General features: G+C 35.5%; 2 protein-coding genes across 2 annotated transcripts; one reads left to right on the top strand and one right to left on the bottom strand.

Moving 5' to 3' along the window:
* Positions 1–409: 409 nt before the first annotated feature.
* LOC148191959 (BTB/POZ and TAZ domain-containing protein 4-like) lies at positions 410–6,709 on the bottom strand. Its single transcript, XM_088099932.1, has 5 exons — positions 6,441–6,709; positions 6,048–6,178; positions 5,508–5,814; positions 625–935; positions 410–530 (listed from the first exon to the last, which is right to left on the bottom strand). Exons 1-5 carry the CDS (start codon positions 6,705–6,707, stop codon positions 410–412), a joined length of 1,137 nt encoding a protein of 378 aa, XP_087956058.1. The 5' UTR covers positions 6,708–6,709.
* A 3,958-nt stretch (positions 6,710–10,667) lies between these two features.
* Positions 10,668–17,767, top strand: LOC124829925 (uncharacterized). Its single transcript, XM_047303514.2, has 5 exons — positions 10,668–12,473; positions 13,070–13,534; positions 13,620–14,681; positions 15,686–15,869; positions 16,627–17,767. Exons 1-5 carry the CDS (start codon positions 11,424–11,426, stop codon positions 17,589–17,591), a joined length of 3,726 nt encoding a protein of 1,241 aa, XP_047159470.2. The 5' UTR covers positions 10,668–11,423; the 3' UTR covers positions 17,592–17,767.
* The last annotated feature ends 5 nt before the right edge of the window (positions 17,768–17,772 follow it).

Here is a 17,772-nt window from a genome sequence, read left to right as displayed (position 1 = left end):
GTACCCACTTTATTGAAAGCTTAATTCAAATACATACAGCTCATTAATTAAAGATGTACTTACTAATGATGTAAGATGACATCATTGAAAGTCATATACATATTAAATTTCTATTCATAAATATAAATGATAGATTGATATCCACACTTTTGAATAAATAAACAGTTCCATGACCAAATGAATAAGAAACTAAATAAATATATAAAAAATTGACATAAAAAAATAATAAACATATTAGAAAAAGATGTTCTTCTACTTGTTTTTTTTTTAATTAAGGTAACAAAGAGAAAATTTTCATCTTTAACCTTATTTTCTTATTAACACTTACAGAAATTGAATATACAATTAGCATTTGGTTTTAGACCAACTCTTAGTATCCAAAATTTATGCATCTACCACAACATCACAATCATTGTTGCAAAAAACATGATGCTATCTTGATTCCTCTTGTTCTCAAGATATTTTCAACCAAAATTTTCCACCTAATTTCATCTTTCTTGCTTTGTTTTGATATTCGTTCCTTAAAGTTCCTGAAATAAAAAGAAAATGTGTTACTATTGCAGTGGATGAACAAGTTGTAAAAAAGTACATTTTCAATATAAAACACATATTATTATTAATTACCTGCATAAAGGAACTCTACAATCGTCCGGATTAACACATAATCGAGAATGTAACTCGAATAATTGCCACATCCTCTTGCAATGAACACATCCTCCGGGAACTCTCAACTTACATGCAGCAAAATGACGAACAAGCAACTCTAATCCGTTGCATGCTGAATACTTACATGGTTGGTTTGCTTGAAGATCTTTATCATAAGGACCAATAGTTCGACAACCATCTTTACATATGTGAACAAGAGCTTCCATGGCCTCATACAATTGTAGATATACCTTTTTTTCATTCATTTTTCTGATTCTTTCCTTTTTTATCTGCGTAATAAATTAATGTAAAAGCAATTAGATAAATGACTTGTTAGATGTTAAGTTGTGTGTTTCTGTTAATTGGGCTTAGCCCATTCTGTATTTAGGGTTTAACCCTTATCTTACATTATAAATAAACTACCCTATGTGTATGCTAAACACATAAGGGAGATTTCTCCTAATCTTCTTCACTATATTTAATATGGTATCTAGAGCACAGGAATAGTTCCAGTCAACTCCACGGTCTCCGGCACCATCACTGCCGCTGTTGTCGCAATCGCCGCCGCTGCCGTCGCCACCGTCGCCGCCGCCGTCGCCGCCGCCGCCGCCGGAGTTCCAGAATCGACCGGCGACCACACCATCGGAAGCGTCTCGGCCGGGCGACCACCGTCGTACGAAGATCGCGGCGAACGGACCTCTCACGCGCCTCCACGCGCCGCCGCAAAAGTCGCCGCTGCCGCCGCTGCCGCCGCGCGTGCCGGCGCGTCGCCGGAGCTTTCTGCCGCCGATCAGCACCGCCGTGATCGCCTCCTCGCCCTCTTTCTGGATCTGTGGTCGTTGCGTCAATCGGAGCATTTTGAATTTTTAGGGTTTCTCCCTCTCCATGGCTGTCCACCTTGATGATCGGAGTCGGTCTCGCCAACCAGGTAAAGGACGTCCAAAATGTGACCACTGTGGCAAGCTAGGCCACAAAATTGATAGATGTTATGCACTTCATGGACGTCCTCTTCGACCTATAGCAATGGCTAATTCTGATCCACCTCCCCGATCACCGTCTGCAGACCATCCTACTTCATCAAATACCATGAATAACCCTTTACTCTTTCAGGAATTTCTCAGATGGTATGAGGACCGTCAGCACTCTAGTTCCACTACATCTGCTTCTGTTACACGCACAGGTACTCCTTTTGTCGGTCTGACTCACTCTCTCGGATCTTGGGTCCTTGACTCAGGTGCCACCGATCATATCACTGGTAACAAGTCCTTGTTTTCTTCCTTGTCATGTCCGGCTAATTTACCTTCGGTAACGATGGCTGATGGGTCTCGAGTCTCATCTCATGGTATTGGTACTGTTCATATTTTTCCGTCCATATCCATTGATAATGTACTTTATGTCCCTGGGTCTCCTTTTAACTTATTGTCCGTAAGTCGTCTAACTCGTTCCCTTAATTGTGTTATTTCATTTACCAAAGATTCTGTTTGGTTGCAGGACCGGAGTTCGAAACACATGATTGGCACAGGATGTGAGTCTCATGGCCTATATCATCTCAGCCCTTCTCCACATGCTGGCGTAATCATGGAGTCACCATCCCTTCTTCATGCTCAGTTAGGTCATCCCAGTCTTGCCAAACTGCAGCAACTTGTTCCGAGTCTGTCCAAATTATCAAGTTTGTCGTGTGAGTCTTGTCAGTTAGGTAAACATACTCGTAGTTCCTTTCCTCGTAGTGTTTCACAACGAGCGTCATCCCCCTTTTCATTGGTTCATTCTGATATTTGGGGACCTAGTCGTGTTAAGTCAACTTTAGGATTTCAGTATTTTGTTACCTTCATTGATGACTATTCCAGATGTACTTGGTTGTTTCTCATGAAGAATCGTTCTGAGTTGTTTTCTATTTTTCAAACTTTTTTCAATGAAATAAAAACTCAGTTTGGGGTTTCTATTCGCACTTTACGTAGTGATAATGGTCGTGAATACCTTTCTCAACAGTTTAAACATTTTATGGCTTCTCATGGCATTCTTCACCAAACCTCATGTGCTTATACCCCTCAACAAAATGGGGTGGCTGAGCGCAAGAATAGACACCTTATTGAAACAACTCGTACCCTTCTCATTCATGGTCAAGTACCCTCACGTTTTTGGGGTGATGCTGTTCTCACGGCATGTTATCTTATCAACCGCATGCCATCTTCCGTCCTAGCAAACAAAATCCCTCATTCTATATTATTTCCTCAAGACCCTCTACATCCATTACCTCTTAGAGTTTTTGGGTCTACATGTTTTGTTCATGATTTTAGTCCTGGTCTTGATAAGTTATCTCCTAGGTCTCACAAATGTGTCTTCTTAGGATTTCCACGGTCACAAAAGGGCTATAAGTGTTTTTCCCCTTCCCTCAATCGTCATTTTATCTCTGCTGATGTCACTTTTGATGAATCTTCTTTTTACTTTACACATTTATCTTCTAGTTCTGTACCTCTCCCTGTTACTGTTGATATTCCTCTTATCTGTGATCCTCCTGGTGATGCTCCACCCATTTTGTCTCCTTCTTTAGACTCTCATTCACCACAGGATCGTCCTTCACCACCACCCCTTCAGGTTTATCGTCGCCGCAATTGTCTCCCTCATGACTCACTTCCAGTGCCGCCTCCTGTGTCTCCTCCGGCTCCAGCAACTGAGTCTGACTTGCCTATTGCCCTCCGTAAAGGTATACGCTCTACCCGTAACCCTTCCCCCCATTATACTGTTCTTAATTACAACAGATTATCTCCATCTTTTTATACTTGTCTCTCATCCATTTCTTCTGTGTCAATTCCCAAATCTGTGAGTGATGCCTTAACTCATCCTGGTTGGCGTCAAGCTATGATGGATGAATTAAGTGCTTTACAGGACAGTGGAACTTGGGAGCTGGTCCAATTACCATCTGGAAAGTCTGTTGTTGGTTGCAGGTGGGTGTATGCTATCAAGGTTGGTCCTGATGGCACGATTGATCGTCTGAAAGCTCGACTGGTTGCCAAAGGCTACACACAGATTTTTGGTTTGGATTATGGTGATACTTTTTCTCCAGTGGCAAAAATGACCTCTGTTCGCCTCTTCATTGCCATGGCCGCTCTTCGCCAATGGCCTCTTTACCAACTTGATGTCAAAAATGCTTTCCTCAATGGTGATTTGCATGAAGAAATTTATATGGAGCAACCGCCTGGCTTTGTTGCTCAGGGGGAGTCATCTGGATTGGTATGTCGGCTTCGCAAATCCTTATATGGCCTAAAACAGTCTCCTCGGGCCTGGTTTGGTAAATTCAGTTGTGTTGTTCAACAATTTGGTATGTCTCGCAGTGAAGCGGATCATTCAGTGTTCTATCGCCACTCGAGTGCTGGATGTATCTACTTAATAGTGTATGTCGATGATATTGTTCTCACAGGAAGCGACTATCTTGGCATCTCTCAGATGAAACAACACCTTTGTCATCATTTTCAAACCAAAGATCTTGGCAAACTCCGGTACTTTTTGGGTATTGAAGTAGCACAATCCAATGATGGTATTGTCATATCTCAGAGGAAGTATGCGTTAGACATCTTGGAGGAAACAGGGTTAATGAACTGTAAATCTGTTGAGACACCTATGGACCCTAACATCAAACTCCTACCAAATCAGGGGGAGCCTTTCTCAGATCCTGAACGGTACAGAAGACTAGTTGGTAAATTAAACTATCTTACTGTTACGCGTCCTGACATTTCTTTCGCAGTTAGTATGGTGAGTCAATTTCTAAACTCCCCATGTGAAGACCATTGGGATGCAGTTGTTCGCATACTGAAGTATATTAAAAGATCACCTGGAAAAGGTTTGCTATATGGCCCTAACAACGATACAAAAATTGTTTGTTATTCAGATGCTGATTGGGCTGGTTCCCCTTCTGATAGGAGGTCTACTTCTGGATATTGTGTCTCTATTGGTGGCAACCTGATATCTTGGAAAAGTAAGAAGCAAAGTGTTGTGGCAAGGTCCAGCGCAGAAGCAGAATATAGAGCTATGGCATCTGCTACTTGCGAGCTTGTGTGGCTTAAACAATTACTTAATGAATTGAAATTTGGAGATGCCACTCACATGACACTTATATGTGATAATCAAGCTGCTCTTCATATTAGCTCTAACCCTGTCTTCCATGAGAGAACCAAGCACATTGAAGTTGATTGTCATTTTATTAGAGAAAAAATCATATCCGGAGATATCAAGACTGAGTTCGTTAACTCAAGCAACCAGTTGGCAGACATATTCACCAAGTCCTTACGAGGACCTAGAATTGACTATCTTTGTAACAAGCTTGGAACATATGATTTATATGCTCCAGCTTGAGGGGGAGTGTTAGATGTTAAGTTGTGTGTTTCTGTTAATTGGGCTTAGCCCATTCTGTATTTAGGGTTTAACCCTTATCTTACATTATAAATAAACTACCCTATGTGTATGCTAAACACATAAGGGAGATTTCTCCTAATCTTCTTCACTATATTTAATATGACTAATCAAATTTCACACCACACGGTAAATAAAAAAGGTTGAGTTGTTTATTTCGTAATATATTTGTCCTTTTATTGAGTTTTAGTTTTCACAGACAAAAACGACAAGTTTAGTTCTTAATGTGAATATAAATTAAGTTTAATCTACATTGCTCAGACTATAAAGAGGTTGAATTGTATAACTTTGCAACAAAAATATTTTTATCGATTATAAATTGTCATAAAAACTACTTTAGATATTTATATATTTTATTTTACACAGGCTAAAATTTAAAATAGAAACAAATCTAAAAAATAGAATGGATCGGTTAGCCAAGATAAAATGAAGGAAAAATAAAAACATGGTCTTACAGTTTCTTCATTGATCATTGACTCTAGAATTTCCTTTTCTAGAAGTGGGTGACTCAACTTCATTGCTTTCCATCCTTCTGACTCTGAAACAACTTTGAAGTTTTTCAATATCTTGCGATGACAAATGAGACTAAGTCTTGGAACATCACATAACAACGCTAGTTGAAACACGTCAACCAAGTTATCCATGGTGAGTAAACCCAATTCTAGTCTTTGTTCACATTCACACTTTAAGTGAGGAACCATGTATACATGTGACAACACCAACAAATGTAGAACAAATTCATCCATATCTTCTTTCTCGTATCTATAAAACAAATTTAACAATGTTTTAACAAATGTATATTAAAATAATATATTATAAAGAAGAGTAAAGACAATGAATTAAGATCAAAACCCTCACTATCATGTTTGATTACATTAACAAATCAATTACATCTAAGTGTAGTAAACAAAATTCAAAATATTATCAAACATTATTGTATAATTGTGTGTGTTATTAATGATTTACATGACATCATGACAAAGGATCAAACATACCTAAAAGTGTACAAATATCGAATAAAAACTTGAACTGCATCATGTGGAACCCCAATGATTGATATTTTTCGCCATCGTCCATGTCGATGTGCTTGCTTTAGCATGCCTTTTAATACAGGAGAAGCCATGGCCTATTCAAATAATATGAATTAATGACTTCAACAATGGAAGAAAAAAATATTCAATGTGTTTTTAAGGACTGATCATATAATGTATTTATTTTCCGATGATTAATATCATAAAGTAATATAAAACATTCCAAATATCCTTAACTCAATATGAATGACTTTATTTTATGTGTAAACAATACTTTAGAAAAATTTAACATCATATCATAATCTCATAATACGATCATAAGATGAGTCTTTAATGGAATAGGATGAATGAACTTACAATAATGTTAGAATGAGCATAAACAACATCACCACTGTTAGTGTTAATGCAAACATCTGCTTTATAACCTTGATAGAAAAGGCGCTCCCACAAATCCTTTCTTGACGAAGAGTCGTTGTTGTTTTGTGTTCTTGGTTTTGAATTATAAGATGTCTTACAATCGTAAAATGAATTGATTGATATTGAACGTGGCATAGGAGGTGATATAGGAATTAATTTATTGACATTTTGAAGAGACTTAGAATGATCGTTAATCATGTTAGTCATTGTTTTACGCTTTTCTTTTCCTACATAAACAAATATAAAATGTTATTTAGTAAAAAAATTACTATTTATAATATAATTCATATCACATATAATTAATTTTAAAAAAAATATTTATTCTAATTTCATAACTCAGTTTACATTTAATTTTAGACAATATTTTAAGAGCAAATAAGAAACATGTGTATTATATACCTATGTAAACATTGAATTATCATTTAATAATGCATCACTTTAAACATCGAACATTTATTTGAATATAATATTTAAATGTTTTTATTTTTAAATCTTAAAAAAAATGAAATCATCTTTCTAAGTCTTCGATGAAAATATCTTAGATCCTTATTTTTTTATGTTAATTTTTGGTTAAAATTTGTTTAATTTTTTGTACTCTTAGTATAAAAAAAGAAACATGAGTAATAACAAATAATCCTATAATTTTAAAAATAATTATACAAAAGTTAATATACAAAAACATATTACACATTTTCATCCATGAAATTCCATTCCATTTTTTTTAAAGATTAAAACCCAGCATCGTTTTACTTTCAAGTGTCTTGTTCTTTATAATAAATATCATCAGAAGCATAACAAAATATTCATATTTTCTATGTATATGATATCATTTACACTATCAATGTTATATGAAATGTTTATTATTATTATGATCTTGTTAAAATATAAACCTAAGCTGATTTATCTGATTGTAGCTTCACACAAATAATTGAAAAGAAAGTATCATATGAAATTTTATCCACATCTTTAATACACCAAGGTTGGTGAAGTGGGTTTCATCTTTCTTTATTTTTTCTAAGAAAATTCTGATATATTATATTTATTTTCATAGTTTTAAATATATTTCAGAAATAATCAGTTCTTTAACTTTTGAAAACCAGTTGTCTTAATTGACTGTTGTAGAGAGATTTTATATCAATTAATTAGACAAAAGCAAACTATTAACTAAAAAAATCTAAAGCTTTAATGGATCTATACCTCCAACTTAAACATCTAAAAATTCATACCAAATACTTTATACCATATCCAGAAGTGTTGGTTCATTTCATAAATTTCAGCATGACATTAGAAATTGCAACAACAGCAAAGTCCAACCATGATGTAGAGTTTGTGATAAATTAGTATTTATATATTGAGTGTTTAATTTCAAATAAAAAATGTATTTATATATCATTTTGAGAAAAGTTTTTGTAAGTTTTTGCATATTGTCTCTCAGCAGGTTTGTAAACAAACTGCATGAAATAATCGAGATTTTTTCCATGTGAAACAAATGAAGTTTCTACATACGTGAAAAGGATCTAAATGATATGGTTTATGTGGATCAATTGACAATCTTAAATAAACAACAAAAGATAAACAAATGAATATCAATAGAACAAATTATGATCCAAATTAATAATGAAAAATAAAGAAAGAAAGTGAACTGGATTACCTGGTCTGAACTTTTAAAGTGCTCCTCTGAATATTGTTTCAAAAAACTTACAATCCCAGAGAGGATAAAAACACAACAAAAAATTGTGGAATCACAATAAAATCCTTCAAGACCTTAATCTTAACTAATATAATTAAAATAAATTATTGAAGTAAAACTCTCCTTTCAAGAAGATCACCACCTTTTGCTTTGCATAAGAAATTCAAAAATGGGTGAAGATTGGTGATGCAAAAGAGAATAGGAGAGCGAGGAGGATGAGTTATCAGAGCCTGACTGCAATTTTGCATACGTTTCCATGAAAAAGGAAACATAAAGCTAAAAAAACACCTCAAATCTATCCCCCACTCGTTTTTAGCTATAAATATCAACATCTGTTAATAACACATGCCATGTGCACAAAGTTTTTTTTCTCTCACAAAATTATTGTTTGTTTGCTATATTTTAACATAATTTTCAAATAATCGTGCATGTCAGAGTTGTAATACCTCATCAAACTGTGCAACTGTATGTTCACTTGTTTGTGTTTTTGTTATTTTTGCAAGATGTCTCACATTATACACTTGTAATAATGAGAGATATAACATGTTTAAATTATAATTAAAAATGAAAAGAAAAACACATTTTACTAAAATGGTTTTTATTGAAAAATAAACGAGTTAATAAAAATACTTCAAAATATAGTATATGCCTTTTTAATATATTTGATATTGATTAGAAATTATCATCTCCATTTTTATAGCTATTTTAAAAATTGGAGATTTTCCCTGCATAAGCAATTCGTTTAATTTTAAGTGATTTAATTAAATTTCCCGTGTCACTTAAAAGTTTGTATTACTTCAGTTAATTATTTTGTATTATAAGTTTGTATATAATTTTCACGTATACATCTATGTAACACGATTTGTTTTTATAAATTAACTTTCATTGTAATTTTTTTTAATGTGAAATAACTTTTTACATTTAATAGTAAAGATGCATAATTGTATTATTTATTTCATTTTAAAAATATAGATGTTTAATTATTATTATTATTGATATTATTATTAAAATTTGTTATTGAACATGAACAAGCAAGTTACTCTTAGATAGACTAAGAAAGAAACAAGTTGATTTGAAAAATATTTACTAAGTTTTATGTTAGTACAATTGAATTTTAGGAATTTAAGTGAATAAAGTTATGCTAATATAATTGAATTTTAAGAATTTAAGTCAATGAAAATTATTAACTTTATTTCTCATTGATCTAAATTTAAAAAAGTCATCCACCATTAAAAACATTACTAACTCAGACCTTTCCACGATGAATATACAACATCCCTTCTACCAAGAGATATTGAAAGTCTCGTCCTAGTTTTACCTTGTTCAAAATTCTCAACCCAATATATATAGAAGCACGGTGTGTTTTTACAAATTCTATATCAAACAAATTGAAATAAAGATTAAAACCAATTAATCAAACAAATAACTAAATTTAAAGAAAATAAATAAACTAATTAAGATCACATAAAATAAATCTTAAACTCTAAACAAAAGAAAAAAATAAATAAAATTAAAAAATAAGGAGAGAGATTTTTTTTACCCTATTCAAAAAGTTCATATAAGGTATTTAGAAAAATTTGGGAATTAAGGAAAAAAATTTGAGATAATTACTCTCTCCACCACCACATAGTCCTTTCTGCACCTCTCCAACTTTTCTTATTTCCAAAAGTAACATTATCTAAATATTTACTTTTTACTTTTACATATTTTAATATAAAATCTTTATCTCATTCCCATTTCCTTTTTCACTGCTGCAGTACCCCCACACCCTCACATAACCTTCATTACTCCCTTTCACCGTCTTCTTTCTCTCCTTCTCTTAACTCTCTCACTTCTTTTTTTTTCGTTTTCTCCTTCATTTTTTTCTTCCATTGTCACTGACTCATGTGATAGATCTGATGATAAAGGTTTGTTTATGCTCTTTGTAGCAAATGTTAATTAGGTAGTTAGTACTTGTTGTTGATCACTGTAGCTATAAAAAAAGAGTGGAAGCAAATGGAGAAAGGGACAACTAGTAGTGAAGGAGAAGCAAAAGCGCAATACTTCTGCAAGGACTTCCACTGGGAAGACCTACGAGCAAAGGTGGAAGCAAACCCTTCCTATGCCTACCACTTTGAATCCGCGTCTTCTTCGTCACCGTCTCCTCCACCCGAATCTGACGTCCTAACATGGAAGCAATTTCACCTTCGTCACGCTTTTGGAAAATTCTTCAAGGTCCCTTCCGTTTTCCTCTTCGCATTTTTCGCTTTCAAATTTCCAAACCTAACCGCTTATTGCCATTCAGGAAAGACGTTATTTGTTGAAGGAGTTCCCAAAATTACTCTCATGTCCCCCAAACTCTAAGCTTTTGGAAGTTGGTTGCGGCAATGGCAGCACTGCTCTTCCTATTCTACTGTTCTTTCTTCACCTTTTCCTTGTCTTTTCCCATATGCATCACGCACCACTATTTATTTCATATTTATCGGTAGTAGATTAAGTTTGTGTCTGGATTCAGCTCAAATTTGTGTTGAAATATCCACTAAAGTTATTAACACTCATATTCTAATTGACCAATTAGGTGGTTAGTACTTGTTGTTCCTGAAGAAGTTTCTCCCATCCCAGATCAAGATAACATAGTCTTCTCGGAAAACGTGTCCTTTGATTCTCCGGTTCAATCAGTTGTTTTTGACCTATTGAAAGAAAATGTGACATTTGATGATCTGCATAATATAATAAGACCATGGATGAACTTAAGAGAATACTGAAGAGTTCAATAGAATGCGGAAGAGTTTAAAGCTGAGAATGCTGGAGAGTTTAAAAGAATGCGGAAGAGTTTAAAGCTAGGTGGTGAAAAATTAAACTGTAACAATATTCGTTTAATTACCGAGATCCGTTTATGCTTAAACGGACTTAGAGATCCGTGAGAGGATGTTGATATCTGATTAAGAATACAACTGATACTCACATGCGTTTGAAGATATAAACAAGATATAAATTATGCTGATGAAAATTAAAAATTTTAACCACAATAAATTAAATATTAGATAAGGGCAAAAGGAGAATGAGAAGGTATAGGAAGTATTGTGTGGTGGTGCAAGGAGTAACACTCAAAATTTGAAGGTGGAGAGCCTTGTGCTTTGAATTTTAAAAAGGCCCAATGAAGACGAGAATTTGAAAATGAATCTTTTCCCTCCTCTTTATGAATTTGAAAAAAGAAGGTCGGAGGTGAGTGATGTTACAGTGGAGAAAGCGTGATGGAGAAGAGGCTTCGTTCTTCTCTGCAATCCTCAGCGGAAGAGTTCATTTCCTTAGCCACCAAACAAAACCTCAAATCTTCAAAATCCTCATTCAAAACCCTAATCCATTCCATTAAACCCTCCTCTCCTCTGTGTACCTCTCTCCCTTCCACCCTCTCCGATTCCATCTCCGCCTCCGTCCAATCCTTCCAGAACCTTCCACGGTCCAACTCCGAACAAAACCCTGGCTCCCCTCACTGTCCTCCCTCCAAGCGTCGCCGAAGCTCCTCCCGCTGCTCCGAACCTGAACCAGTCGACGAGAAACATGGACTTATCGCGCGCCTCGAAATTCTCGCCCACATTGCTCTGCTGTGCGTTTCGCATCCAAGAAAACCGTTCTTGCTCTCTGCTCTGCTTCCCGGCATTCAGGCGCTGCACGATAATTTGATTGTTTTTGAGTCGGAGTTGTCTCTGTCGTCGGCGATTGAGGGTTTGTGCGAGGAATGGTGGAAAGAGAATTTGGTGGGAAGGGAGTCGCTGATTTCGCAGAGTCTCCCTTTCCTGTTGTCTCGGTCGCTCACGCTCAACAAGAAGGTGGACGTGCACAAGGTCTGCCTGCTCCGCGAGGCGTTCACTCTGTTCGATTTCGACGACGAGAGCATCGATGACTTGAAGCTGTTGCTGATTCGGTGTATGATTTCGCCCTTGTATTTGAAAGCGGAGGATGGGAGGAGATTTCTTGCATTTGTCTTTGGGCTGAGCCATCAGGTTGGGAAGGAACTGTTGGCGATGATTCGGTCCCAAATTCCCTTCGGGAGAAAGTCGATGCTGGAGGCTTACGGTGACATTCTGTTTCGGGCGTGGAGAGCTGCCCAAGGGGATTCGAAAAGTGAGATAGAGAATGGGTTCTTGCAGGATTTGATTGATGCTGCCATACATGCTTCTTCCGGACCTTTTGCTTCGTATATTAGGAGAGTCTTGGGAGCTTTTATTAACCAGAGGACCACCGATGGGGTTGAGAAAATGCTTTTTCGTCTCGCCGAGCCTGTCGTCTTTAGGTCTCTGCAGGTAAATGAAGATAGAGTTAATAAAGTCCTCCCCGCCGCCCCCGCACCCCTCCCTCTTCTGGTTTACTTTTGTTGTATGTTGATTTTGATTTTGTTTTTGGCGGGTAGACTATGTTGATTATTAGGTTGCTAAGATCACTAGCGGGGAAGTGTTAAGGTGAAACTGATGGATCCTTAAAAAGTTCAGAAGGTATTTTTTGTAATGGTGTTATATGAGTTTTCTTGAATAATTTATAAGTTTAATGATTTAATTTGTTTGTTGAAAAGGTATACTAGTAGATTATTTTATTTTCCCAACTCCCTCTTTTTTAACCAAACAAGGGGTTCTTCCTCTCCTTCCTTCCGCTAACATTCTTTTCCTTTGTTCCCCTCATTTGAACCAAACTAATTCTATGACTGTTATACTAAATTATAATTTTATAGCTGCTCATATAAATTAAAGGGAACCTGTTAAGTTGAGTTTCTCGAAAACCGTTTTGTTTGAGTTGCAATAAATTTAAACTAGTAAAAGTGATATTGCTGATATATACATCATCTACATTAATCTCTCGTTTTTGTCTCTGCATTCAGAGTTTTACATAGCCTTCTCTTTACTAGGTTGCAAACTCAAATGTTCGTCAAAATGCTTTGCATCTTCTTCTGGACATGTTTCCCCTTGAAGATCCCGATTCCACCAAAGAGGAGAAGGATACATTACTTGATAAGCAGTTTTTCCTGTTAGAAAGGCTACTTATGGATGATTGTCCAGAAGTGAGAACAATTGCTGTTGAAGGTTCTTGTCGCGTCCTCCATCTGTTTTGGGAAGTTATTCCTTCACCAATCATAACAAAGGTATTGACAAAAATATTTGTTGATATGTCTCGTGATGAATGCACTGATGTTAGGGTTTCCACGTTAAACGGAATCATTTATTTGCTTGGAAGTCCCCATTCTCACGAAATCCTTAAGGTGCTCTTGCCAAGACTGCAGCACCTAATGCTGGACAAGGCCCTGGCAGTACGAATTGCTGCAGTAGATCTCTTAGTCCATCTTAAGGATGTTAGAAATTTTCAGTTCAACAAGGTACATGAGTTAAATTATAATTGTTTAGTAAGGTTCTATGTCTAATATAATTCTTAGTAGTATACGTTACCTATTTGTTATATAGGTGATGGAGCTAGATGTGCTATTGTCTGCTCTTGCTATCGATCAACCTCCTGTAGCTCAGAAGATAACAAAATTACTTATGCCTTCGTACTTTCCCTCAAAAGTACCCGTTGAGGAAGCATGTAATCGCTGCATTACACTTGTAAAAAGGGCTCCAACGGCTGGCGCAAGATTTTGCAAGTTTGCCATCTTGGAAGGAGTATCTAAATCTCATCTTATGGAACTGGTTAAAGTATTCCTGAGTTTGATTTTGTCACCACATCAGCTAGATGCTAATCAGATTGAGGGTTTCCTTGCTGCTATTTGCTATGTTTGTGATGACTTAGCTAGTGAACCATACTATATAAATGCTTTCAAAGAGTTACTTGATGGAGAGAAACTAAGAGGTTTACTATCTCTGGTGTCTAAAGGTGAAGTCCGTTCTTCTTTATTCAACATTGTCTCTACTGTGTGTCCAGATGATGTTGTTGGACTTCTTGAAGAATGCATGGGTGTTGTCACAAACTGCAGTGGTTTAACTGAGGATGTTGGTCGACAAACTGAAATCAGGTCTGTACATAAGTTATTATTTTCACTGGGTGGTTTTGATGACTTGATTGAAGCCTTAACGGCCTTCTTGCATAAGGCTGCCTATCGTTGTCATATTAAATTTGGTGCAGACATGCCGAATCAAAGTGTTTCATTTGCCAAAAGAAAGAAATCTAAATTCGCTGGACAATTTTCAATTAAATTGAAGATAATTAACAGAAAGCAGTCTTTTAAGGACGATTATTCAGTAGCTATTGGAGTGGCATGGCAAGTTAGAGATTTGCTTCTGCATGAAGATTTCAGAAAGGCTATTATGAAATCTCAGAGTTTAGAGATGTTGTTTGTTTCTCTTAAGGTGATTTCTGAAGTCAGTATTGTGCATTGTGGGCACTGTAAAAAAATGGACGTATCTCCTGTTTTGGCATATATAGCCCTTGCTCTGCAAATGACTGTTGATAACGTTGGCAGAAGTATACAAAACGGTGATTCAAAGAGGAAGAAAACTAAGATTGATTCTTCTAAATTTTTGTCGGAGGCAAGTAGAATCTTTGCACTTTATTTTTAAATATTCGCCTCGTTATAATTTATCTACCTGACTTTTTTTTTGGATTTCTGATTTTCTCAGATTTTGATGTGTCCGTAGAATGATTTTGTACATTTTCATTGCCTTGCACATTAATGCCAATGATTTTCTTAATTTATTAAATTATAATTGTCTTGCGTCTCATTTCTCTTGTTTCTTTGAATTTTAAAATATATATTATAAACTTTGATCACATGCATGATACCTGCGGCCAGCACCAATGTAATCTTTCTAGGAAGTTTAGAAATGCATTAGCTTGGTGAATTGAAGTGTGCACCAATAAAGTTTGAGCTTTATGGGAACTGCAATTTCATGTTGACTTATTGACTAACATAAGTTTGCCATGGAATTTGATTTACCTATATCTTCTTTTGCCAGTTTTTTTGGTGACTTTTCGTTTTCATTATTTTCTACAACAAAAAAAAAGCAATTGTCTGGCAAACTGTTGAATTTGTTTATCTCTTGAAATTTTCAGGTTTCCAGCAGATTATTATGGTATAATGTTTATACTTCATGAACTAATTAATTTTATTTTTAAGACCTTCTACCATGTTCTTGGACTTATACCAGTTATTAACTTGATCAGAGCATTTGGTTACCAATTTATTGGTCAAACTAATCATTGGTTAACTATACTAAAAAGTTCCCAAACATGTATATAACCAAAAAAGTTCTTATATTAAAAAAAATATTAAAGATTCATATTTTGTATTCAAATTGGTTTTACTGAGTAATCGATTCCATTACATTTTTTGTACAACAACCAGCTAAAACCATTTATATATCACTGCGTCTAGGCCGCAACAGTTTGGTCTGAGCCAGCTTTCATAACACTCCCATTCTTTTTGTTGATGAATTAATATCTGATAACATCATCCATTGACCAGATTGATGTTTCAATCATGGTTTGCCTGATTTGATTCCCTCTGTTTTCTAAAAAAAAATCATTTAAGCAGAATATCTTGGAGCTGACAATAGATCATGTGCTCAACTGTTTGGAAAAACTATTTGGAGAAGGTGACATCATGAAAAACCACGATGCAGATTCATGTAAGTCGCAGCCTACTAATAGAACGGATCAAAATTCCACAAAAAGGCGTAGGCTATCTCCTACGGATGCAAGTGGCCCAAGCAACCGAGGTGAGTAAATACATATAAGGCACTGTTTTTTTGGTCACCTAATGGATTAGGTGCTTTTAACCCAATGTAAGTAACTCAAGCACACTGGATAGAAGGAAAAAAAATGCAGCTCAAGCACAATACCTGAAGTTCAATTGATTGCAACCCTTAAGTCAATCCTTGGATTGAAATAAATTTATATGGTTTATATTGAACAAGATATTGGTTTATTGGGTCTGGGGATTATCATTCACAGATTTCTTATACTTTTTTTTAGTTCTAATCAGTCTTTTCAGGTTTCTCGTCTTTTGATCTTCATATTTAATAAGTACCATTAGTCATTCCTATCATAACGAGAATGTCGCACTTTAAACCGTTTATATTATTGGTTCTACAGAATGAGCAAAATATGTCAATTTATTATTCTGAACTGTTAGGAATTAAATATCATCCAAATATCTACAAAAACATGTGTGTTATTTAATTTGTAAAGGCTCAGTTTGCATTTAAATATGAGTCTGTTGAGAAGACATCTGCTTTTTTCTTATTAAGAACAAAAGAGTGTGTTTGATTTCTATATAGCTTGGGACTCGACAAACTCCAATTTTCTGCAGAAGAGAAGAGAATGTGTTTGTATGGTGGTGTTTGTCTTTGCCCATTGTTGCTAACACACTGATCAAAACTTTTGACAAGTTATATTTGTGTATGCAGACACGATCCATGTTATTTCTTTGTATATTTCTTTTATCCGTGACTAATTATCTGAACACATGCATAGGATCCACAAATGATGCCCAACAAGTATTTTGTATGGTAAAGATGCTCACTGCCGTTCTCAAGTTCATGGCTGATGTCACTGCTATGTGTTTTGCTCCTCACAAGCATGGATTATTCTTAAATTGCACATCTAAATGTGTTCAATATATCATATCGTCATTGGACCAACTACATCGTAACCAAATTCAATTTAAGGAAGAGGATAAAAGAAATATTGCTATTTGCCTGAAAAGCTCTTTCACGTATGCAGCGAAAATACTTAATGTGATACTTGCGGGGTCTAGTGGATCCTCACGTACTTTACCAGAAGTTTTTGTTCTTGCAAATAACATGCTTGATTTAATCATTTCAATTGAATCGTGTATGGGTTCTGGGTATGCATGGCGTCTTGTTGCATCAGTAAAGACTTGGCTGCCTGATGTGCTTCTAGGGTTGGGATCTACAAGTTTTCAAAAAAATACTGACTCTGATGAGGAACATTCATCTGTATCTGAACAGATGAAGTTGCATTTTCCAAAATGGCCCTTGATTATAGCCAAGACCGAACTTTTTGAAGTAACTGAAGCTGAAGAAGATGATGAATGTTCTCAACCAGAAAAATTTTCAGCTTTCAGTAAGCTTCTTGCAATGTTGATTATATTACTGAAAAAAAATCGCAATATCATGGATGTAGTTGGCAACATTTTCATGGTTTCTTCACTTGTTGGGCTAGAACAGAAGAACTTTGGGCTGTTATTAGGACTCTTGCGGTTTGTTTGTCTTAAGCTGTTTAAACATGATGACCGGGATTGGGGTGACATTATGCTGTCATCTCTGCAAGAACTTTTTCCCAAGATAGACAGGGAAATTGCAGAAGAAAATGATGAAGATGAGCTGGGAAAACTAATTCGAGCAAAGGAGTTGATTGAACCTCAGTGGATTTATCATCTGTATGAAACTGGAAGAGTCACCTTGATTGATGACTAAAAAATTTGATTTGTGTGTTTCTTTCCTCTGTAGGGATATAAGTATGATTTATAAAAGCTTGTATGTACATACTTTTATACTTGGCAACATTAAAACGATAGTTCACCAGTACATTGTTGTTTTGTTTTTTCCTGAAGTGTACAGAAATGTATCCAACTCCTCTATAGATTGTTTTAGCTTG

This window comes from Vigna umbellata, chromosome 10 (genome assembly GCF_029865625.1).
Source record: "Vigna umbellata cultivar VRB3 chromosome 10, Vumbellata_1.0, whole genome shotgun sequence".
NCBI lineage: Eukaryota > Viridiplantae > Streptophyta > Magnoliopsida > Fabales > Fabaceae > Vigna > Vigna umbellata.
Note: the sequence above shows the minus strand (reverse complement) of the source record. Positions and strands in the feature narration are given on the sequence as shown.

Bases quoted from the DNA above. Each gene is read 5' to 3' on its own strand.
- LOC148191959 (XM_088099932.1), bottom strand. From the start codon at position 6,707: ATGACTAACATGATTAACGATCATTCTAAGTCTCTTCAAAATGTCAAT. The intron at 6,179-6,440 runs GTAAGTTCATTC...TTATTTGAATAG, and splicing joins ATGCTCATTCTAACATTATT to GCCATGGCTTCTCCTGTATT. The intron at 531-624 runs GTAATTAATAAT...TTTTTATTTCAG, and splicing joins TGTAGAGTTCCTTTATGCAG to GAACTTTAAGGAACGAATAT.
- LOC124829925 (XM_047303514.2), top strand. From the start codon at position 11,424: ATGGAGAAGAGGCTTCGTTCTTCTCTGCAATCCTCAGCGGAAGAGTTC. The intron at 12,474-13,069 runs GTAAATGAAGAT...TCTCTTTACTAG, and splicing joins TCGTCTTTAGGTCTCTGCAG to GTTGCAAACTCAAATGTTCG. The intron at 14,682-15,685 runs GCAAGTAGAATC...TCATTTAAGCAG, and splicing joins CTTCTAAATTTTTGTCGGAG to AATATCTTGGAGCTGACAAT.